This window comes from Callorhinus ursinus, unplaced genomic scaffold (genome assembly GCF_003265705.2).
Source record: "Callorhinus ursinus isolate GAN/ISIS: 27379988/994484 unplaced genomic scaffold, GSC_fseal_2.0 scaffold43, whole genome shotgun sequence".
In the NCBI taxonomy this organism is placed as follows: Eukaryota; Metazoa; Chordata; class Mammalia; order Carnivora; family Otariidae; genus Callorhinus; species Callorhinus ursinus.
Window position 1 is genome coordinate 1,420,285 of NW_027397105.1, and position 24,071 is coordinate 1,444,355.

General features: G+C 41.7%; 1 protein-coding gene across 6 annotated transcripts in view; it reads right to left on the reverse strand.

Moving 5' to 3' along the window:
- The window catches only part of RABEP1 (rabaptin, RAB GTPase binding effector protein 1), a 99,672-nt gene that overhangs the window by 57,294 nt on the left and 18,307 nt on the right, over positions 1 to 24,071 (reverse strand). For 3 of the 6 annotated variants that reach the window (XM_073881559.1, XM_025864406.2, XM_073881557.1), the window contains exon 2: positions 4,612 to 4,740. The exons of 1 other annotated variant lie outside the window; for it this stretch is intronic. In XM_073881559.1, the coding sequence (XP_073737660.1) occupies positions 4,612 to 4,740 (129 nt within the window). Of the gene's footprint in view, positions 1 to 3,200; positions 3,325 to 4,611; positions 4,741 to 24,071 lie in introns of all 6 variants that reach the window. 2 more of the 6 variants (XM_073881558.1, XM_073881556.1) reach the window with 1 other exon arrangement.

The window sequence follows — 24,071 nt, forward strand, 5'->3', positions numbered from 1 at the left end:
GACAGGAATCCATTAAAATCCTAGAGGAAAACAAAGGCAATATCCTCTTTGACATCGGCCACAGCAACTTCTTTCAAGATACATCTCCAAAGGCTAGTGAAACAAAAGCAAAAATGAACTTTTGGGACTTCAACAAGATAAAAAGCTTCTGCACAGCAAAGGCAACAGTCAACAAAACAAAGAGGCAACCCACTGAATGGGAGAAGATATTTGCAAGTGACACTACAGATAAAGGGCTGGTATCCAAGGTCTATAAAGAACTTCTCAAACTCAACACCCAAAAAACAAATAATCAAGTCAAAAAATGGGCAGAAGACATGAACAGACACTTCTCTGAAGAAGACATACAAATGGCTAACAGACACATGAAAAAATGTTCATCATGATTAGCCATCAGGGAAATTCAAGTCAAAACCACATGGAGATAGCACCTTACACCAGTTAGAATGCCAAAAATGGACAGGGAAAGAAACAACCAATGTTGGAGAGCTTGTGGAGAAAGGGGAACCCTCTTACAATGTTGGTGGGAATGCAAGCTGATACAACTACTTTGGAAAACAGTGTGGGGTTTCCTCAACAAATTAAAAATAGAACTACCCTATGACCCAGCAATTGCACTACTAGGTATTTACCCCAAAGACACAGATGTAGTGAAAAGAAGGGCCATATGCACCCCAATGTTCATAGCAACAATGTCCGCAATAGCCAAACTGTGGAAAGAGCTGAGATGCCCTTCAACAGACGAATGGATAAAGAAGATGTGGTCCATATATACAATGGAATATTACTCAGCCATCAGAAAGGATGAATACCCAACTTTTACATCCACATGGATGGGACTGGAGATTACGCTAAGTGAAATAAGTCAAGCAGAGGGAGTCAATTATCATATGGTTTAACTTATTTGTGGAACATCAGGAATAGCCTGGAGGACATTAGGAGAAGGAAGGGAAAAATGAAGGGGGGGAAATCGGAGAGAGAGATGAACCATGAGAGACTATGGACTCCGAGAAACAAACAGGGTGTTAGAGGGGAGGGAGTGAGGGGGATGGGTTAGCCCGGTGATGGGTATTAAGGAGGGCACGTACGGCATGGAGCACTGGGTGTTATATGAAAACAATGGATCGTGGATCACCACATCAAAAACTAATGATGTATTGTATGGTGACTAACATGATAAAATTTAAAAAAAAGAAAAAAAGAAAAAGAAATTAAAAAGAAAAAGAAATAAATAAGTTTTATAAGGGAGAATTGACAAAGTCATATAAACACACTGAAGAACTGGACACAACTTCTTTCTCATGACACTCCACATATATTCAAATGACGATACTGTGCAAAGTGTATTATCTGCTCCAGAAGACTCTACTTTTTTTAAGGTAACACCGTACCTCAGTCATCCCTGCCTCCATGGCAGCCGGCAGAGCGCCACCGTGCCGAGACAGGAAACACCGGCTTTCCCATCTCCGCGTCGGCCTATGAAGGAACCAAATCAAACACAGAAACAGCCCTCCCACAAGCCACAGGAACACGGAACCCATCGCGTAATGCAGGCAGCAAGCCTTTGCAAGTCCTGGCTGCATTCGGTGAGGCCGAAGAACGCTGCACCTTATGGAATACTGGCTTTCAAACTTCTCTGACCACAATTCACAGCAAAAAACATTCATATCACAACTCCATACGTACACCTCTGTGTGTCACTGACACAAAACAGTCCATGTGACTCAACTGAATCTTACCAAGTATATTGTGCTGTTATTTTCCATTTTATTCCTTTTTTTTTTTTTAAACTGTGGGTCACAACCCACTTAATTGTTTTTTACCCATCAGAGGGTTACAACCTGTAGTCTGAAGAACATCACTGCAGGGCAGTGATCTTCAGTGGGGTACATATACCCCTGGGGTACACAAAGATTTTTCAAGGACTCATAGACACATATTGTTTTAAAGCAATCAACTTCTTGATCCTCAATGTTCCTAAGTATTCTTCCCTAAAAGAGAGTAGGGTTTGAGTGCAGATTCTCTGTGCCCACGTCCCTTTCCTCAACAGCCTTCTCCCACCTAACAAGAGACGGGCCTTCCGCCCATCCTGAGCTGGACTATGGGTCACTGCCCCGTTGTGTAAAAACTCCCCTCCCATATCAAACCAGAGGGATAATTTAAAATATCAGTATCGGTAATAAAAAAGTGAATGACTAATAAGTAAGTAATAAATCTCTGGCAGGTCAGGTGATTGCAAAGTCTGCTTTCAACAAAACTGAAGGAAGCCTAATCAAGTTGCCAGCCAACAGAACAGAAATATTTTTGAACCTGAGAACTATGTGACTTAACATATAATTCAGAAAGAGTTTAAGAGAATGGAATAATCATCACCATAAAGTAAACCTTCTAGGGTGCTTGGGTGGCTCAGGCGGTGAAGCGTCTGCCTTCAGCTCAGGTCATGATCCCAGGGTCCTGGGATCGAGTCTCACGTTGGGCTCCCTGCTCCACGGGGAGTCTGCTTTTTCCTCTCCCTCTGCCCCTTCCCCTGCTCATGCTCACACTCATTCTCTCTCTCTCTCAAATAAATAAAATCCTTAAAAAAATAAAGTAAAATAAACCTATTTCCATCTACTTATTTATGAGACTAAGGGTTCTCAGCACTCATGTCTATCAAAAAAAAAAAAAAAAAACTGGGGATGCCCGGGTGGCTCAGTTTGTTAGGCATCTGCCTTCGGCTCAGATCATGATCCCAGGGTCCTGGGATCGAGACCCGTGTTGGGCTCTGCACTCAGCAGGGAATCTGCTTGGGTTTCTCCCTCTCCCTCTCCCTTTACCCCTCCCCCACTCCCCCTTGTGCTCTCTCTCAAATAAATAAAATCTTTAAAAAAAAAAACAAACCTGAAACTTATCCTTTTCTACAAGTAAATATTATTCACGCAGAGGTTATGACTTAATTGGGAGGGAGACCCAATTGCATCTCATAAGACCTGCATTTCCAATAATTTTTACACTTTATATTTTAAATGTATAAAATATTTACAGCGTGATTAACTGTGCACTTATTAATAACTGTAATGGTAACTCAGTGCAGAAGAAATATGCATGTAACTTCTGTCACAGAGAAGTCTGATGAAATTTTCTTTAAAAAAGGCTTTCAAACATCAAATATGAAAGTGTGGTCCCTGAACCAAAAGCATCAGTGCCACCTTCTAACTTACTAGAAGTGTAAACTCCAGGACTCCACAGACCTGGTAAGTCAGAAACTCTGGGGGAGAAGACCCACAATCTCTGCTCTAACAAACCCTGCAAGTAAAATTCTGACGCACACTCAAGCTTGTGCTCCTAAAAAAAGAAAAAAAAAAAAACAACCTTTTAGAATAAAATTCTGAGGGAGCTGTAGAACTGAAAACCCAACAAAAAGGAGGGAAAAAAATGTTTAACTTCTGCTAAAGAGCTTATTCACGTATGTTTTAAAATGAATGGTGATAGATATTAAATCACTGATTCTGCTGGATATGTTTAAGAGCATGAAGTTTTAATTTAAATTCTTAGTGTTGACAATAATATAGAATTTATATCTTTTGCACCTTTTTAAATTTAAAATAAAAAATTTTTAAGCATCAACTTTAAAATAAAGGTACAAGGGGTGTATGTAATTACTGTATGGAGTGCGTCCATGAAGTGATATTTAAAAGTTGGGTGATCACCAGTCTCTAGCAGCGGCTCCCAAATTGTGGTCCTTGTACTGCAAGCACCTACAGCTCGTCGGAAATGCAGATTCTCGGGCCCTGCCCCAACTCACGGTGTTCTAACCGGCTCCTGGGGAGATTTTATCCAGCATCTGAATCACCTGAAGAGCGGCTTAAAACACCAACTGCTGGACCCTGAGCCAGTCAAGTCTGAGCCAGGACCCCAAACGGTGCATTTCCAGCGGGTTTCCCAGTTGATGCTGCTGTTAGGCAACCACACTCTGGGAACCACTGGTGGCGGGGGGGGGGGGGCTCAGAAGCCACAGCCGTATTTTCTGAGGTCAATGCCCAACATGTAACCCTGCCCTTACCCTGCAGGGCCAGGCCCTCTTGATACGCCCCCATATCTGCCCCGTATGCTTCTCTCCTCACTCGAGTTGAGGTTCTAGGAGTTACAGGTCCCAGTGACTCCGGCTCCTTCATAGCCAGCGCCCAGTACCGCATCTGCCTCACAGGGGGTCCTAGGTCTCTGCTGATAAGTAAGGGATTGTCTGCGGGACCAACTCCATGAAGTGTCAGTGTGTGCGACAGTCTGTGACATGGCCGAGGCTCTTTCTAGAACAGCCCAGTCCACTTCGCCTGGGCTCTCTCTCAGGCACAAAGAGCACCGAGAGCCCTGTGTCCCAGGGTGCTGTAGCCTACCTACATTACGTATCACTGTGAAGCTCAAAGACCAGGAAAAACCCGAATCCTGCATTTTCCAATGTGTTCTATCAATTCCATTCTTAACTCTAACCTCTAAATAGGCTTCTAGTTTACAGTGTAAATACAAATAAAATCAAGGTGTGTTCAATGATAAAATTAACATTGTACTACCAAGAAACTCAACATTTTAAGGCAGTCTTAGTATGGGGGGTTAGAGAGAGACTTAGGAACTTACCCTCTTTAGCCAAATATAACTCTTTAAATTTTGCTCTCTTTTGATTAAATTCTTGCTCAAGCTGCTGCTGTGCACGTAAAAATTCTGCATTAATTTTTTCCAATTCTGCTACCCGTTGCTGAAGAGAAACTGGAAAGAAAAATACTAGTTAACAAGTAATAACTTTTATTTATAAATTAAGTCACAAGAATAAATCAGTATTCTAGCTGCACATTTCTATAACGAAACAAGTAGTCAAGCTTCTTCCAAAGATCCAGTATATTCTAGAAAATTCTAATCTTCACTTCTGTTAGACAATACACACTATGAATGAATCATATAAAGTGCAACAGCATATATATGGAGAATCACATAAGGCAAATTTCCCAAAAGAGAGCTTCTAAAGTTCCTTTGTATAACTGACAGAATGTCAATCTACTTCTGGAGTTAGTAAATACTGGAGTATTTGGGCCCAATCTTGCTACCTTGCTTTCTCTCAAGCATTACAAGCAAAATTTAACAGGTTTTCTGATTAGGAAAGCCATACCAGTCAAACTATTCTCCCAATTTCAAGAGGACTCATTACCATTGTACTGAGATCGTAATTAAAAGCCCTTTCATATAGAAAGGATACAGAACTGTATATTACATATGAACTCTCAATGACTAGGAGATTATCTGCTTTGCAGATTCATGGTAATTGGGGTGTGTCAGGGACCAGGACACATTTTGACTTCAAGGGCTACATAATTTGGTTGCAGCTGATTAAATTAATGCCTATCCTGAGCAAACCCAGAGGTTCTTCTACTTCACGCAAGAGGAGGGAGATCCAGGAGTCCAACCCCACCTCTTCCTCTGCCCCACCCAGCCACCAAGCAACAGCCTGAACCCCTCTGGGAGATACCGGCGGGTCCTACGCCTCCCCTGCCTAAACACCAAGGCCAGCAGAGGTCCCACCTCTCTAGGACAAGCCACTCCAGATAATGATGATTTATTACAATTTTAACCATGATCTGAAATTATCTCTGAAGGCCCTACCCTCCCCCAACCCAGTCCTCAATTACAGTATACAGAAAAGACTGGAAAAAATGCACCAATGATTTATCTATGAGTAATAGATTCGGGCTCATTAATTTCTTCCATGTGGTTTTCAAAGTTCTCTACAACTCCTCTGATAAAAAATAATGCACTGACCCCTCTGGAAAACAGTATGGAGGTTCCTCAAACAGTTGAAAATAGAGCTACCGTTCGATCCAGCAATTGCACTACTGGGTATTTACCACAAAGATACAAATGTAGGGACCCGAAGGGGTACGTGTACTCCAATGTTTATAGCAGCAATGTCCACAATAGCCAGACTGTGGAAAGAGCCAAGATGTCCATCGACAGATGAATGGATAAAGAAGAAGTGGTATATATACACAATGGAATATTATGCAGCCATCAAAAGGAATGAGATCTTGCCATCTGCAACGACGTGGATGGAACTGGAGGGTGTTATGCTGAGTGAAATAAGTCAATCAGAGAAAGACATGTATCACATGACCTCACTGATATGAGGAATTCTTAATCTCAGGAAACAAACTGAGTGTTACTGGAGTGGTGGGTGGTGGGAGGGAGGGGGTGGCTGGGTGATAGACATTGGGGAGGGTATGTGCTACGGTGAGCGCTGTGAATTGTGCAAGACTGTTGAATCACAGATCTGTACTTCTGAAACAAATAACGCAACATATTTTAAGAAAAAAGGAAAAGAAGAAGATAACAGGAGAGGAAGAAAAGGGGAGTATGTCAGAGGGGGAGACGAACCATGAGAGATGATGGACTCTGAAAAACAAACTGAGGGTTCTAGAGGGGAGGGGGGTAGGGGGATGGGTTAGCCTGGTGATGGGTATTGAGGAGGGCACGTTCTGCATGGAGCACGGGGTGTTATGAACAAACAATGCATCATGGAACACTGCACCAAAAACTAATGATGTAATATATGGTGATTAACATAACAATAAAAAATTTAAAAAAAAAATAATGCACTGATAAAATGAGCCCCTAAAACCATGTTCATCCCCACAACATCTTCAGACCAGCCTCACTACAGATCCGACAGTATGGATACAATCTGGGTCAGAACGGGGAGGGACTGCTGTTGAAGCTCCACTGTTTGCTATTAAAGGTATGGAGTCATTTTGAGGAGTAAATATCTAGGGTTTTTAGATCACAGCAAAGAATGACATCCGGTCAATGTGAACATTCGATAACGTTTGGAGAAAAAGAGGGATGGAGAATCCACTGGAGGGGAAAATAGGCAGTTATCTCGTACTTACTATCTGAAACCACAAAGGAAACTTGTTATCTGTGTTACTTATTTCTCTTGGTATTTTTATGGCCCAAATCCCAACTGTTAAATAAACAAGCTTTTCACTTAACATTCTGACATGACGGGTAGCTACTGATTACTGCATGAGGTCAGGAAGGACTCAGGGGAACCAAGGAAAAAGGAAAAGCAAGATCCCTCTGTCCTTCCTTTTCCCTCACAAACACACCCCACCCCACCAAAACACACACAAAAATGGCCATACCCTTCAACATTACATTTAGGAACCGAAGCTAATCAATCAATAAAAACTAAAATGCAGCCTTTAAAACTGGAGCCAAGGGGCGCCTGGGCGGCTCAGTCGGTGAAGCATCTGACCTTGATTTCAGCTCAGGTCGTGATCTCGGGGTCCTGGAATGGAGCCCTGCATCCACCTCGCCACTTAGCGGGGAGTCTGCTTGTCTCCCTCTCCCTCTGCCCTCCCCCGCTCGCGGGCTCTGTCTCTTAAATAAGTAAATCTTAAAAAAAAAAAAAAAAAAAAAGAAAGAAAGAAAGAAAAGAAAAAGAAAACTGCAGCCAAAATTAAGCGTGCTTCCAGCACTCCCAACCCCATCCTGGCTCTGGGCCACGGTGCAGATGCAGCCCACACCCACAGGTCTGGCTGCCTCTCTCCAGCTTTGGGACAGTTTTCAATTCCAGGAATCATGATCCCTTTGAGGATATACCAACTCTCTTATTCTCATTTGTTTTTTAATTAAAAAAATTTAAAAACACCTCAAGTACTTCTAACATACTGCAATTCTACAACAAAGAAAAAGGCCAAAACAACTTTCCTTTAAAAAAAAAAGAATGCCTCTACTGCTGTATCTGGAAAAATCAATTCACCTTGCATAAGACAGCAGAGAAGTCTAAAATGGCCATATCCTAATACATTAGCAACCAACCACAAAGTAAACTGAAAATAGCTCTCATCACACAAAGTACTATACTATTTTTCTAACATGGTCACCACCAAGTTCACAATAACCAGCTAACGGTTCATGTCAAAAGTACTTAGCCCGACGTTTAGAAAGAAATTGATAAATGTTATCTGCAATTATTAAACTAGTGGTATTTATTTAGGGAATACAGGAAAAAGGCATAATGATCAGGTGACTTTGTATGTAGCCACAGAAGACCAGAAGTCACTCGAGCCTCATGACCCTGACTCAGTCCCCATGCTTAGACTTCCAGCTCAGACTCTTCCCGATGACCCCGTATCTTCACAGCACCATGAACCAAAGTCAGTACTAATGTCAGCCTTCAACTATTAAGCCTTCTGAACTTAGCAGTTGAGAGCTCTTAATAGCTCAGCCTTCCTTAACCACTCCACACATTCTGCACGTTGTTACCTGCATCTGGATAAGAAAAAGTGGGCACCTGGCTGGCTTGGTTGGAAGAGCATGAAACTCCTGAGCTCAGGGCTGTGAGTTCAAGCCACACAGTGGGTGCAGAGATTACATAAAAATAAAATCTTGGGGATCCTGGGTGGCTCAGTCGGTTGAGCGTCTGACCCTTGATTTTGGCTCAGGTCATTATCTCAAGGTTGTGAGATTGGGCCCCACACTGGGCTCCGCGCTGGGCTCCGCACTGGGTGTGGAGTTTGCTTAAGATTCTGTCTCTCTCTCCCTCCCTTGCATACACTCTCTAAAAAAAATTAAAAAGGAAAAAAGAAAAAGGGGAAAACTATCTTATGCAATGGCTATTTTTAATGCCTGACACCCAAAGGGAAAAATTATTACATCAATTACTCAAAATGTCTGACCTAAGAAACCATAAAGGAAAAAGAAAAAAAGAATAATATGGTAAATAAATGAAGACTCAGTAATTCTTATATATATCACCTTCCCTAATCCTGATATGAATGGGAGAACATGTAATAACTTAAAAATATTTTTAAGTCCCAAACTGTATTAAGTTTGATGAGACATAAGCAATAGAAGAAAAACAGTCTAAGTCAAATATTACTACAACCAGAGTCTTTTTGTTTAAAGATGTTCAAGATCCAAGAAAACACCTTAAATAAATAAACACATAACTGCAGTAGAACAAAAGAATCTGAACATTTCCTGTAACTCAAAAGTCTTAATTTGTGTCTCATTGGGTAAAATGAAACTATATTAAGTATGGCAGGAATATCCACCCAATGGAATATCAAGCCAGAAAAATTATATTAAATAAAAAGAACAAGATACAAAATTATACAACCCAATATGAGCTATGCCAAAAATACATAGGAAAAAAAAAAGACTGGAAAGAATATGCCAAATTACACTCAGAGTGGTTGCCTCTCTGAAGCAAAGGGTAACTATAATAACAAATTACACTGATTACACTGATTTATTTTTTTTTAAGATTTTATTTATTTATTTGAGAGAGAGAGAATGAGAGAGAGCACATGAGAGGGAAGAGGGTCAGAGGGAGAAGCAGACTCCCTGCTGAGCAGGGAGCCCGATGCGGGACTCCATCCCAGGACTCCAGGATCATGACCTGAGCCGAAGGCAGTCGCTCAACCAACTGAGCCACCCAGGCACCCTGATTACACTGATTTAAATTAAAAAGGTGATGAAGTGCATCTTTTTTTTTTAATCATTTTAACTGTATCTTACCACTACATCGCAGTCTCTCTGCTCATAAAAAGTGCATATAATTTACCTCAATGGTCTTAAGATGTTTTAACACACTAAATAATCATTTTTATAAGGTACACTTAATTTTCCCAGAACAATTTATTAAAATAGATAAATGTCCTAAAAAATAACCTCTTAATTTCTGTTTCAGAAGTGGCCTTCCAGCTAGCAAATTACCTTCTCTTGGTGCTCTAAAAACTCATCATGTACAACTTCTTTTAGGAATTACTAAAAATGATTATCATCACACTAAATGTACCCACTCAGCGGTGCTTTGTTTAGGCTACTATTTAAGTAAATCCACGAGTACTTAGCCCACATCAGGAGAAAGGGGAGAGGCAACCATCCAGTGGGCGGGCTAGCAGGGATTAGTCATCACAGACCCATGGCCAATAATGGCTATGTTACCAACTGTTTCACGGTATTAGGGCAAACAGACGGGGCATTTGGGAATCACTCTGTCTATATGACTGAATAATCCTGATTCTTTGGTACCACAGAAGGCTGCCATTTCACTTCACATAATCCCATTTCACTTTATATGATCTCCAAAATACCTGACTTTAGCAACTTCAAGGAACTGCATTATTTTCCCTTGTCCATTTACTCAGATAAACCAGTTCTAAAACAGAATCACATCTGGTTAAGACGTCTACACAGAAGAGCTTCTTAGCCTTCTTCCTTCTGTGAATCAAAACGAAAAACCTTACTTTGTCTTACTTCTCCTTTTTTTTTTCTTTTTTGTAACTCTCAAAGCAATTAGGTGTCAAAATACTTCAGATAAAAGAACACTTTTAAGATCACGGGTTTCAAATAAGAAAGTCAATTGTTCCTACATTAAAGATTAGTGGGTGTTTGTGTAAAGCACCTGAAGACATTATTACAAATTGGGAAAGGTACTAAGTGAAAGAACAAACTGGCACCAAACGTCCATTCAGAGGGAAAACAAGATAATGAAAATGTATTAAGAGAATCTTCAAAAAGGTAGAGATGAATTTAGGAAAAGAAACAATGGAAAACCTGATCTGGGGGTGAGGTACGGGGCAGAGGTGAGAAGAATCAAGACGTAAGAGTATGTTCTCATTTTCAGCCTCCCTAAAGATATTGATGATCAAAATTAATGACAGCCACCAAGGACCTGCAGTGTGGATGGAATCTTGTGGGTCTAATGTTTAGGCCTAGGTTACTGAGTAGAACAATCACAAGATCATAGTTTTGCAAGGATTTCAGAGATTAGTCTAGTCCAGTGCATTTCGGACTGAGCCTCAATCCTTTAATGAGTTGTTAAATTTAGTGATTAGCAACCCACTTTTTCAAACGAATGAAATATAATAGAAACTACCAGCAACACACTTAACCTGGGTATACGTTACTTCACGAAATCTGTATTTCAGATGCTCACACATATATGCTGGGTTGTAACGGGAAATGTGTCTTACTACAGAGGAGGTCAACGTAGTCTGAAAACCACCCATCCCTAACTCGTACAGGACCCCACTCCCACAACACCACAGACAGGTGGTCACACGGCTTCCACACGAACCTAAACCTAGTAACTCATTCCACCGCCTCACAGGGCGGCCAGTTCACCATTCACAGATGTTAGGTGATCCCCCCGCTCCTTCAGATAGTGGGTGCCCTGTGAGAAATACCTACTTTTAGTCACACAACCCTAAACCACTTCCTTTGGGATCTTAGTCCTGCCCCCTACAGAATCAGGAAAATGTCTAATATCTGCGACCCACACCTGCCCTCCCCTTCCTCAACCAGGTGAAACACCTCCCGACTCTAATAAATTCTTCCCCATCTCAGTTGCTGTCCCTGCACACTACAGTCAAAATTCTACATAATAGGACACTCTGATCCTAACGCATTACCTACACAGAGTCTAGCAGAAACATTGTATCTGGAGGCTATTTCCTTAGGAATATTCTACAAGTTGGCCCCGTCCTGCTTTGGACACCAGCTCACACTCCCATTCTTAGTCCACGAGATTAACATAATCTAACACTGTCCTTAAATCCTTTCTGCTCGAACTTCAATTAAGCCAAGGCTCCCCCCAACCAATACCTGGCACAGTTCAAGCCATGTTGCAGAGGTGTTTGGTTTTTGCTTTGTTTTGTTTTTTTAAAAAACAAAGTTTTAAGTTAGAACCAAAGACAGAGCTCTTGAGCACATCACTTGAGATCTGGGTGGAGGTTGACACTGCTGTATCAGATTGCTCTTATTAGCTACAAATCCATTCCAACTACCATTAGTATCAAATCACATTTCTTCATCTTATCTATGATTTGGCAACAGTGTAGTCAAATACCTGCTAAAATTCAAAGATAAGCTATCTACAATTTTGGAGTCAGAAAACCGTGCTTCAACCCAAAACCGAGCTCTCATTATATGAACTGAGGCAAAAGTTCAACCTTTCCAAGATTTCATTAAAATAAAGATGACATGTTGGGGTGCTGGGTGGCTCAGATGGTTAAGTGTCTGCCTTCGGCTCAGGTCATGATCCCAGCGTCCTGGGATTGAGCCCCGCATCGGGCTCCCTGCCTGCTTCTCCCTCTCCCTCTACTGTTCCCCCGGCTTGTGCTCTCTTGCTGTCAAATAAATAAATAAAATCTTTAAAAAAAAAAAAAATAAAGGGGGCACACCTGGGTGGCTCAGTCATTAAGCATCTGCCTTTCACTCAGATCATGAGATCCAGCCCCACATCGGGCTCCCTGCTCAGCGGGAAGCCTGCTTCTCCCTCTCCCACTCCCCCCGCTTGTGTTCCCTCTCTCGCTGTCTTTCTCTGTCAGTAAATAAATAAAATCTTAAAAAAATAAAGACAACACCCATTTTGAAGAGTAGCACAGGCTCTGAGGATTAGAAACGCCATCATACAAATGCAACTCACATCTAATAAACACCCAAATGATAGTAACTGTTAACTTCAGAACTTCATAGTTGCAGGTTCAAAATTCCGCCCCCCCCCAAAAAAGAGGGGGGCGCCTGGGTGGCTCAGCTGGTTAAGCATCCAACTCTTGATGTCTGCTCAGGTCACGATCTCAGGGTCGTGAGACTGTGACACGCATTGGGCTCCCTGCTCAGTGGGGAGTCTGCTGGAGATTCTCTCTCCCTCTCCCCCTGCCTCCCCCCCACCCCCTCTCTAATAAATAAATCTTTAACAAAAATAGGATGCTCATTTGGCTCAACTTGTTCTAGAGATTCTTCCTAGCGATAACTACAAAATCACCGTATTTCTAAAATTTCTCAAACCACTTGTTCAAGTCATCTATTCTTTTTAAATGTTCCAGAAATTATATTCAAGCAGAGTTATCAATTGAGACAAACATGTAAACAAAGCTTTGACAAAAAGTAAAAACTACAGGAGTACCTATGAACAAAAAAATGGGGATTTCAGTGAATGTTCAGGAGGCAAACAAGTAAGTATAAACCATATTCCAGGCTCCATTCCTACATTACTCTAAGCGCATAAAGCTATGTTCCACCATGTGTTCCCACTTGGCATATACAATGAACACCATGAAAAAAATTTTCAAAAGTTGCCAAACAAGGATAACTTCAGAAATAAGCTATATGGTTCAAATAAACTCTGGACATTTTTGAATACTAGTCAAGATATACGATACAGTTCAGGCACCATTACGTGCATTTTACCAGGTAATCTTTAAATCACCTTAATTTCCGATTACATTCAGTCCAAGTACCATAACCGTCAAATGCTGGTGTTCAACAGTGGATTCAAGTATGCATGGATACAGATGGACTGTTTCCTACTCAGTGTGTACTATTTCCCAAGTGTTTCAAACGCCATAGAATGCCAAGCGAGATGAAAAAGCATGACTACCACTGGACTGATTGCAGATATATTTTCTAACTTTGGATATTTAAATATTTTAGTAGCCATTTACAAGACAAAGAAGGCTACTCAAAACTTAGTATCAGGTTTACTTAATAAAATGGCGAAAAGAATTCAGTTTTCTGCCTAAAACTCGAGCGGCATTCATAAGTAGAACTATATCATACCACTTCAGGACTGGGATTGGGACTTTTAAAAATTCACTATCAGTGATGTTAAATTCAATCCTTATTTTGGGGCTTGAATTTACCAAGTGTTGGTAAGGCTGCTGGTGGGATGCAGAACAGTACAATCACTTTGGAAAAGTTTGGCTGTGCCTTATAAATGCACACTTAACCATACAATCCAGCAATCCCACAAATAAAAACATAATTTCCCCACAAAGATTTGTATACAAATGCTCACAGCAGCTTTACTCACAAAAGCCAGAAGTTGAAAATAACCCAAATACCCACTAAAACTGGAAAAAAATAATGATGCACCCATACAATGAAATGCTATTCAGCAACTAAAAGGATTGACTACTAACACGCACAACAGGGAAAATCTCAAGAACATCATGCCCAGTGAAAGAAACCAAACACAAAAAGTATGATTTCACTTATATATGAAATTCTAGAGTAGGCGAAACTATAGTGACAGAAAGGAGATCAGTGCTTCCCCAGAAGGAGGGGTAGGGGTTAAACTGCAAAGGGGCATGATTCAACTTTGGGGAGTAAAATGTTCTAGAACAGAATTATGGTGATGGTTACAGATCTGCCTGTGTTTGTGAAAAACTCATGGATCTAGAGAGTTAAAGTTATTAAATTTCATTGTATGTAAACTATTTTAAAATCTTTATTGAGATAGGAGTTAAAAATCACAAGAATAAATTAGTGCTTGGCAGCAGAAGTGATTTCCTCGTCAGGCCTATGTTATTATCCATGTAGCACACATCTGAAATTATCTCTGAATATTTAAACATTGTTCCTTACTAGAAACAGTGAAAACAGACTTTGTATATCCTGCTCATTGCTACCTTTCCAACACCTAGAACTGTGGCTGGCCCTTGCAAGGTGTTCACTAAGCATTTCCTAAGGAAACACAAGAACAAAGAAGTAAGCTACAGTGGCTAAACCCACCCCTGCAGAGGGACATTACTCAAGACTTGAAAAGACAGGGGCGCCTGGGTGGCTCAGTCGTTAAGCGTCTGACTCCGGCTTAGGTCATGATCCCAGGGTCCTGGGATCGAGCCCCACGTCGGGCTCCCTGCTCAGTAAGGAGCCTGCTTCTCCCTCTCCCACTCTGCCTGCTTGTGTTCCCTCTCTCTCTGTGTCTCTGTCAAATAAATAAATAAAATCTTTAAAAAAAAAAAAAGACTTGAAAAGACAGCAAGGACTTGGAGAAGCGAAGGAGAGAAGCGTATTTCACTGGGCAAAATCAAGGACTTTAAAGGGAGCAAGGCAGTAAGCATAGGTACGCGGGAGCAAGCAAGCAAATGTCTCGGATGTGCAGAAAACACTTCCCCCACATAGCACAGGAGTCCCCTGGAGCTCCTTCTGGGCTTGTGCTTCCCGCCTTGGCAGCCACGAGCTACATGAGGCTACTGCACCCCTGAAAGTGTCTAAACTGAGTTAAGTGTGTTACTGAGTTAAGTGTGTTAAGTATGAAATAAATATGGAATTTTGAAACCTTTGTACAAAAACATCTAAAATACCTCAATAATTTTTATAGTGATCACATGTAAAAATTATAACATCTGGAATATACTGCAGTAAATAAAACACATTAAAATTAATTTCCAAGGAAAGCTGTACACGAATGTTCACGGCATTATTCGTAACAGCCAAAAGAGGAAGCCCAATGTACATCAACTGATGAATGGATCAACAAAACGTGGTATTCATACAACAGAATATTACTTATCCATAAAAAGGAACAAAGCACAGGGGTGCCTGGCTGGCTCGGTCAGAGGAACGCGCAACTCTTGATCTCAGGGTCGTAAGTTCAAGCCCCACGATGGGTGTAGAACTTTCTTAAAAAATTAAATAAACCTAAAAAAAAAAAAAAAGAAGTACTGATACACGCTACAAGATGGATGGCCCTTGAAAACATTGTACTAACTGAAAGATGCCAGACACCAAAAGCTACATACAGTATGATTCTATGTAGAAGTAATGTCCAAAAACAGGAAGATCCAGAGAGACTAAGAGTAGGAAAGTGGGTGCCAGGAGGGTGGGGAGCAGTGGGGAGTGACTGTGGATCATGTGGGGATTCTTTCTGGGGTGAGAAAATTGTCCTAGAAATCAGTGGTGATGGGTGCATGGCTCTGTGGAAATTCTAAAAACCAGAAAACTGTCCATTTTAAAATGGGTGAACTTGATGGCATGTGAACGGAATCTCAATAAAACTGTTGTTTTAAAAAGTTAATGTCACCTGCTTTTCCATTTGGAGGTCTTGTTTTGGTTTTTTACTCTTTGAATGTGGCTACTAGAAAAAGTTACGTTACATTCTTTGGCTCCCATTACATACCTACGGGCCAGCACTGGAGGGCCTGCCGGCACCCTGGATATTCCAAGCGCTCGTTTTGACCCCTAATTCTCCTACCCTCTCTAGTTCTCCCAATTTGCCAGGCTGCTTCAAATATCTCCGTCCTCTGCTGCCGACTTAGACCCTGAGGTCAGTCATCTTAAAACCCCAGCTTCCCTTCCACCCTCTGCTCTCACAGGAGCGCATATTGCTCTAATGCAACACACGGACTTTTACTGCTCTGAGGAGCTAAGAAGTCTGTGCCAGAATGCAAAGTTCACTAAGACACTGAGCACCTTGCTCAGTTTAGCGGGCATGTTTTGATGACAGACGCAGCGCATGAACTTACAGTCTGGTGCAAGCTCTTTATCTGCTTGCAGACCACAGCTGTAGTGGACAACCACCATATCCATGGCTGCCCACCATCTTTTCAACTGTTTTCCACATTCATTTTTTTAAAGATTTTATCTATATGTCAGAGAGAGAGACAGCGAGAGAGGGAACACGAGCAGGGGGAGTGGGAGAGGGAAAAGCAGGCCTCCCATGGAGCAGGGAGCCCGATGCGGGGCTCGATCCCAGGACCCTGGGATCATGACCTGAGCCAAAGGCAGACGCTTCACCTATTGAGCCATCCAGATGGTCCCAGTAAACTTTATTTTTTAAAATGCTATTGGTTAAACTTTGAATGGTTTTCTAAATCAAAAACATGAACACCTTTAGTAAAGCTGTAACGAGAGGTGTGGCAACTCTGACCACCTCCACACACTATCAGCACCATGCCCTCCCACCAAAAGTCTGAAGGATTCACAGGAATGAAAAACTTACCCATTTCAATGCTTAACTCAGAAGCAGACTTCTCTTCCCATCTGACAATACAATACTCTCTAAGATCCGATTTTATCTCCTAATAACCCTTAGTGTTCTTGGAGTCAGAAAACAAAGGATATGGAAAAAGCAGAGTTTAGGCAGGAAGGCCGACAGTAAACTGAAAATCCTTGTAGGTGAGAAGCAGACCCCACTGACAGCAAGGAGGGCTGGGTCACAGAGAAACAAAGAACAATGACTAGAACTGAGCTGAAATTTCATACGTTTAGTATAAAAGCAAACAAATCTAATTTTAAAATTCAGTAGCACTGGAGAGTCATCAGCTTACAGCTCAGTCCTAAAACTGATGTTCATAGTAATAAATCATTAATAGAAGATTTAATGATGGGGGTGCCTGGGTGGCTCAGTCAAATGTCCAACTCTTGATTTCAGCTCAGGTCTTAATCTCAAGGTCATGAGTTCAAACCCCGCATTGGGCTCCACATGGGAATGGAGCCTGCTTTAAAAAAAAAAAAAAAGATTTAATGATGTCCAGTGCACTTTGTTGAAGGAAACAGGGTAAAGTGCAATTTATTTTGGAAAAGCTGCTTAAAAAAATGCTACATTCCAAGCACCAAGAATGTGGCCTCTAAATACTGTTTCCCACTAAAAGGAACCAGAGCTCCTTAGAAAAAGTGACTGATTCCAGGCCTGGGCAGGAAGGGTACAAGACAAGCTGAAACATCTATTGGGGTTGTATCAAAGGACTTAGGAGTCTTAGAGAATACAATGGCCAAAAGAGATCATTTGAACATCAAAGCACGCCTCCCCTTCAAGATATATTCATTTCCTAATCCTCAGAACCTGTAAATATTAACCTTCTACGGCAAAGGACATGATGAAGGACCTTGAGGAGTTTATCCTTGATTCTCCAGTGGGCAATCCGTATGTACCTTTTTAAGAAACAGGAGTTGTGCCACAGACACACAGAGGACTCTGCAACGTGACAAGCAAGGTGGAGACTGGGGTGGGGCAGCCAGGGGACCCCGGAAGGGGCAAGGACTGCAGCTCCCCCGGAGCCTCTGGAAGGAGCATGGCCCTGCCAACGCCTGAAAGTTTAGCCCAGTGATATGGATTCTGGACTTCCAGCCTCCCCAGCTGTGAGATAATACATTTCTGTTGTTTTAAGCCATCCAGTCTGTGGTAAGCCATAGTAAACTAATACGAGCAATAAAAACAACAATGAAGCAAAACACAAATGTACATTATTTAAATCTGCATAATCTTGACATAAAAAGAAAAAAAAACCTGATTGGTCACCTTTGAAGGATTCTAGGCAACCAAGTCATTGCTTCGAAAGCTTACCAGGGAAAAGCATCACTCCTTTATTCTCCATTTCCTACACAAAATATCCCTTAAGGTAGCAAAATTTACAAGCAGCATTCTTCCTTACAGAAGTATTCCAGCTGGTAATTACCATGTGACAAACCCTAATGAACGGAGAAATCTAGGAAATGGTCATCAATGGTCCTCACATCATAAAAAGAGCCAACCAGACATTATGTGCCCCCGATGGAGGTACACGTTACCACTCTGAGATTGGTCTTTAAAAAGAAAACAAATCCACCGCGCATACAAAAAATGCCAAAAACCACGTAACAAACAAAAAGCTGTAGATCTGAGTATGACTTTAGATCTAACTTCCAATTTAGAGGAAACACAGAAGACAGAAGAATATGGAGATCACCAAAACATGGATGCAATTAGAAGTTAAGAGGCGAATGTGCCACAGGATGGCCTTCTTCAACAAATAAATTATAAGGGGGAAAAAAAGAGACAAGACAGATCAACCAATTTTAATGGCCCTTATTTTGGATCCTGATTTGAACAAACTCAATTTTTTTTTAAGATTTTATTTATTTATTTGACAGAGAGAGACAGCGAGAGAGGGAACACAAGCAGGGGGAGTGGGAGAGGGAGAAGCAGACTCCCCACTGAGCAGGGAGCCCGATGCGGGACCCGATCCCAGGACCCTGAGATCATGACCTGAGCCGAAGGCAGACTCGTTTAACGACTGAGCCACCCAGGCGCCCCCAAACTCAATTTTTTAAATTGAGACGACTGAGGAAATGTCCACGCTGACTGGATATTTTGTGATAAAGAATGACTGTTAACTGTTTTCAGATGTGATAATAGTATCGTGGCTATGTTTACATAGATACTGAAATGTTTTCAAAAGAAATCATAGATGTTTGAGATTTGCTATTTAAAAATCCAGGAGAGGAAGTAGAGAGAGGGGTTATAGACGAAACAAGATTGGCTACACATCAACAGTTATGACACATGGAGGGTGGTGGGTCTACCTACTAATCTTTTTACTTTTTAAGTGTTTAAAATGTTCCCAATGCCCCGACATCTAATAGTAAATCTTACAAGTCTCAGAGACAAAGAGAAAATCCTGAAACCAGCTCGGGAGAAGAGATATGTAACCTACAATGGTAGAAACATTAGATGGGCAACAGACCTATCCACAGAGACCTGGCAGGCCAGAAAGGACTGGCGTGATATCTTCAGAGCACTAAACGAGAAAAATATGCAGCCAAGAATACTATATCCAGCGAGGCTGTCATTGAAAATAGAAGGAGAGATAAAAAGTTTCCAGGGCAAACAAAAACTAAAAGAATTTGCAAACACGAAACCAGCCCTCCAAGAAATATTGAAAGGGGTCCTCTAAGCACAGAGAGAGCCTAAAAGCAGCATAGATCAGAAAGGAACACAGACAATATACAGTCACAGTCACCTTACAGGCAATACAATGGCACTAAATTCATACCTTTCAATAGTTACCCTGAATGTAAATGGGCTAAATGCCCCAATCAAAAGACACAGGCTATCAGATTGGATTAAAAAACAAGACCCATCGATATGCTGTCTGCAAGAGACTCATTTTAGACCCAAAGACACCCCCAGATTGAAAGGGAGGGGGTGGAAAACCATTTACCATGCTAATGGACACCAAAAGAAAGCTGGGGTGGCAATCCTCATATCAGACAAATTAGATTTTAAAACAAAGACTGTAATAAGAGATGAGGAAGGACACTATATCCTACTTAAAGGGTCTATCCAACAAGATCTAACAATTGTAAATATCTATGCCCCTAACATGGGAGCAGCCCATTATATAAGGCAATTAATAACAAAAGCAAAGAAACACATTGACAACAATACATTAATAGTGGGGGACTTTAACACCCCCCTGACTGAAATGGACAGATCATCTAAGCAAAAGATCAACAAGGAAATAAAGACTTTAAATGACACACTGGCCCAAATGGACTTCACAGACATATTCAGAACATTCCATCCCAAAGCAACGGAATACACATTCTTCTCTAGTGCCCATGGAACATTCTCCAGAATTGATCACATCCTAGGTCACAAATCAGGTCTCAACCGGTACCAAAAGATTGGGATCATTCCCTGCATATTTTCGGACCACAATGCTTTGAAACTGGAACTCAATCACAAGAGGAAAATCAGAGAGAACTCAAATACATGGAGGCTAAGTGTTTAAAATGTTCCACATAAAGGACTCTAAGTTTAATTTTTTTTTTTTTAAGTCTCGTCTCTTCTGTGTTGGAAGGCTTACCTCTAAATTAGCCAAAAAATAATATGCCCATAAAACATCACTCCAGGGCACCTGGATGGCTCAGTCGGTTAAACATCCAACTCTTGATTTCGGCTGAGATCATGATCTCAGGGTCATGAGACTGAGCCCTGCATCGGGCTTCGAGCTCAGTGAGGAGTCTGCCTAAGATTCTCTCTCTCCCACGAACCATGAGAGACGATGGACTCTGAGAAACAAACGGAGGGTTCTAGAGGGGAGGGGGTGGGGGGATGGGTTAGCCTGGTGGTGGGTATTAAGGAGGGCACGTTCTGCGTGGAGCACTGGGTGTTATGCACAAACAATGACTCATGGAACACTACATCAAAAATTAATGATGTAGTGTATGGTGATGAACATAACAATAAAAAATTATTAAAAAAAAAAAAAGATGCTCTCTCTCCCTCTGCCCCTCCCAGCCCTTATGCTCCTTCGCCCATTCTCTCTTTAAAAAAAAAAAAAAAAAAAAAAAAAATTTCATTCCTCCACCATATTCCAGATAATGGGGCATTATACATAGTCACACATATAATTCACAATGGGGAACTATTTAATAAAAGATTTGTTTCTGATTATTACCAATTCCTTCAAAATAAAATGGTCATTGGTTTAGAATATTCTTTTTTTTTTTTTTAATTTGACAAAGAGCACAAGCAGGGGGAGGAGCAGAGGGAGAGAGAAAAGCAGCCTCCCTACTAAGCAGGGAGCCCGATGTGGGGCTCGATCCCAGGACCCCGAGATCATGACCTGAACCAAAGGCAGACGCTCAACCAAGCCGCCAAGGCGCCCCAGTTTAGAATATTCTTAAGATTTATTATTTATAGGGGAAACGTCAAACCTTAGAATCATGTTTTATTATACTGTAAATTCAAATTCCCTATGTGCAGTGTCCTTCATTATAACACAGAAAATCTAAAATGTAGATGTCATTTCCTATCTCCCTAGCTTAGGTTGTAAAAAGGCTACATATAGCTACAAAATTGACATTAGGAGATATTTATCAGAAAAAAAGTTCTTTGGGGGCGCCTGGCTGGCTCAGTCAGTTGAGCATCTGCCTTCGGCTCGGGTCATGATCCCGGGGTCCTGGGATTGAGCCCCACATCAGGCTCCCTGCTCAGCGGGAGGCCTGCTTCTCCCTGTCCCTCTGCCTGCCACTGCCCCCGCATGTACTCTCTGTCAAATAAAAAAGAAAAAAAATCTTAAAAAAAAAAAAGTTCTTTGGGATGCCTGGGTGGCTGGTGGCTCAGTCAGCTGGGCATCTGCCTCTGGCTCAGGTCATGATCCCAGGGTCCTGGGATCAAGTTCCATATCGGGATCCTTGGTCAGCGGGGAGCCTGCTTCTCCCTCTGCCCGCCACTCCCCCTGCTTGTGCTCATGCTCTCTGACAAAGTCTTTAAAAAAAAAATTCTTCATAAATATATAATAAAAACACAAAGGTTTATTTATAAGGAAAGTTGAATGCATTATTTATGAGCTTTTCAGAAACATCAAGGTCATACATAAGAGGGATCAAAATTTTGATAAATACCTATCCTGCCTACAAGTGGATAAAGAAAATTAATTACATGTCCCTAGAAGGGGACACGAGAAACAAACAGGTAAAACATTTCAAGGAGCATGCACTGATGTTAATCTTAGTGTGTGGGGGGGCAAATACTGATCTGCCAAGGCCTAGACAGATCTCCCTGTGACTACAGGTAATTAACAGGGGAGATTAATATAGAAGATTCATGCATCACATAAGTGGGAATTACAAACCGGTGTAATACCACCTCCTAGGGGTGCTCTCTCACTTAGTGACACTGTTTATTGAGCATTATACTGTTAAGATTATTTTTAATCGTGTGTACAATTTTATATCAGAATGGTAAAGAGGCATTCTAAAGCATTTTGTTAGAAACCAGTGGTTCTCAACTGGAGGTGAGTTTGCTCCCAGAGGACATCTGGCAATGTGGGAAACATTTCTGGTTGTCACAAGCTGAGGGGGGGGTACCGACATCTACTGGGTAGAGCCCAGAGATGCTGCTCAACATCCTACAATATCCAGGACGGCCCCCCCACAGCAATGAATTATCTGGCCCCAGAGGCCAACGGTGACAAAGGTGAGAGATCAGCGATAAACTCACAGGGCTGAGACCTTCAGAGCCAGAGTGATGTCTAGATGACCGGTAAATAGTCCCTTCCATCCTAAAGTTCTGAGGTTCATCCAGTCCAAATCTACAGTGAGTCCTTAAAGTTCTGCCACATTCTCTCCCACACTCACTTAGCATCTGCACAGGTGTTTCTCAGCACTCACAATCTCACAAGAAAATGAAGTAAGGGACAACTGGGTGGCTCAGTCATTAAGTGTCTGCCTTCAGCTCAGGTCATGATCCCAGGGTCCTGGGATCGAGTCCCACATCGGGCTCCCTGCTCAGTGGAGAGCCTGCTTCTCCCTTTCCCGCTCCTGCCTGTGCTCTCTGTCAAATAAATAAAAGGGCTTTAAAAAGGAGAAAGAAAGAAAATGAAGTTTGATTTAAATACTGGAGAAATCCAGGAAAGACACAGTAATCCTACCAAACCTATGCAAACACCACATATAAAATATTCATGGGTGTTTTTCAGAGTTTAAAAAACTTTTTTTTTTTAATGCAGGAAGACAGTGCATAAGGAATTAATTTGATTTCTTGTTCCAAATTCAACCAGATCACTCAATAATTTATGGCAACAAAAGTTTCACACACACAAAAATATCTAGACTTGCTGGAGTAATGTCTTTGTATGAAAAGCTCTTAATGATCAATAAAAAGACAAATATTATTTAATGGTTAAAGGATAAAGATGGATCATTTACAAAAGAATTCCAAAAACCAACAGAAATCAAATGCAAATCTGAACAACTTTGCTCACCAAAACTAGCCAACATTTTTGTGGATTTCTTTCTTTCCTTTTTTTTTTTTTTTTTTTTTTTTTTGTAGGCTCCACACCCAGCATGGAGCCCAACCCGGGCCTTGAACTCATGGCCCTAAGATCAAGACCTGAGCTGATACCGAGAGTCAAGATGCTTAACCGACTGAGACACCAGGTGCCCCTGTGGATTTCTTTTTTTTAAAGATACGACTACTTAAGTGTTCGCGTGCTCATGCACTGCTGGTGGGAGCACACAGTACTACAATCTTAAAGGATGGTGTATTAATGTTTTTTATTTTCCATACGGTTATGATGCTTTGACATCATGGAGCCCTGCTGGCCAGGAAGGGAATGCCGCCCCCAGGGTTAGTTAGTTCCTAGAGATAAACAACTCACCTATGAGCATGCCCGTCACGTGCAAACCAACTAAGCCCAAGTCTACACTACAACCGCCTCATTCATCTAACTCTCACACACCAAGCCAGTATGACCCCTGTCTTAAAACCACCCCATGGCCAGGTATCAGAAAAGCAGAGACCCACTGACATTATTCAAACTACACGTTCCTAAGCTTGTTCCATCCTGCCTCCTCAGCCCTACCTACTCCTTCACATGGAAACCCCGAGAGAGGCTCTAGGCCACGCTTTCCCTGTGCTCCTCCTTCTTCCCGACCAAGCCCGGAGTGCCCCCGTGGCCCTGTGCAGCGTGGCATGCCCCACTCTCCCGGACACTCTAAGTGATAAACTCCTCTTTCAAAGGCAGTTGTGTCTGTATCTGTCA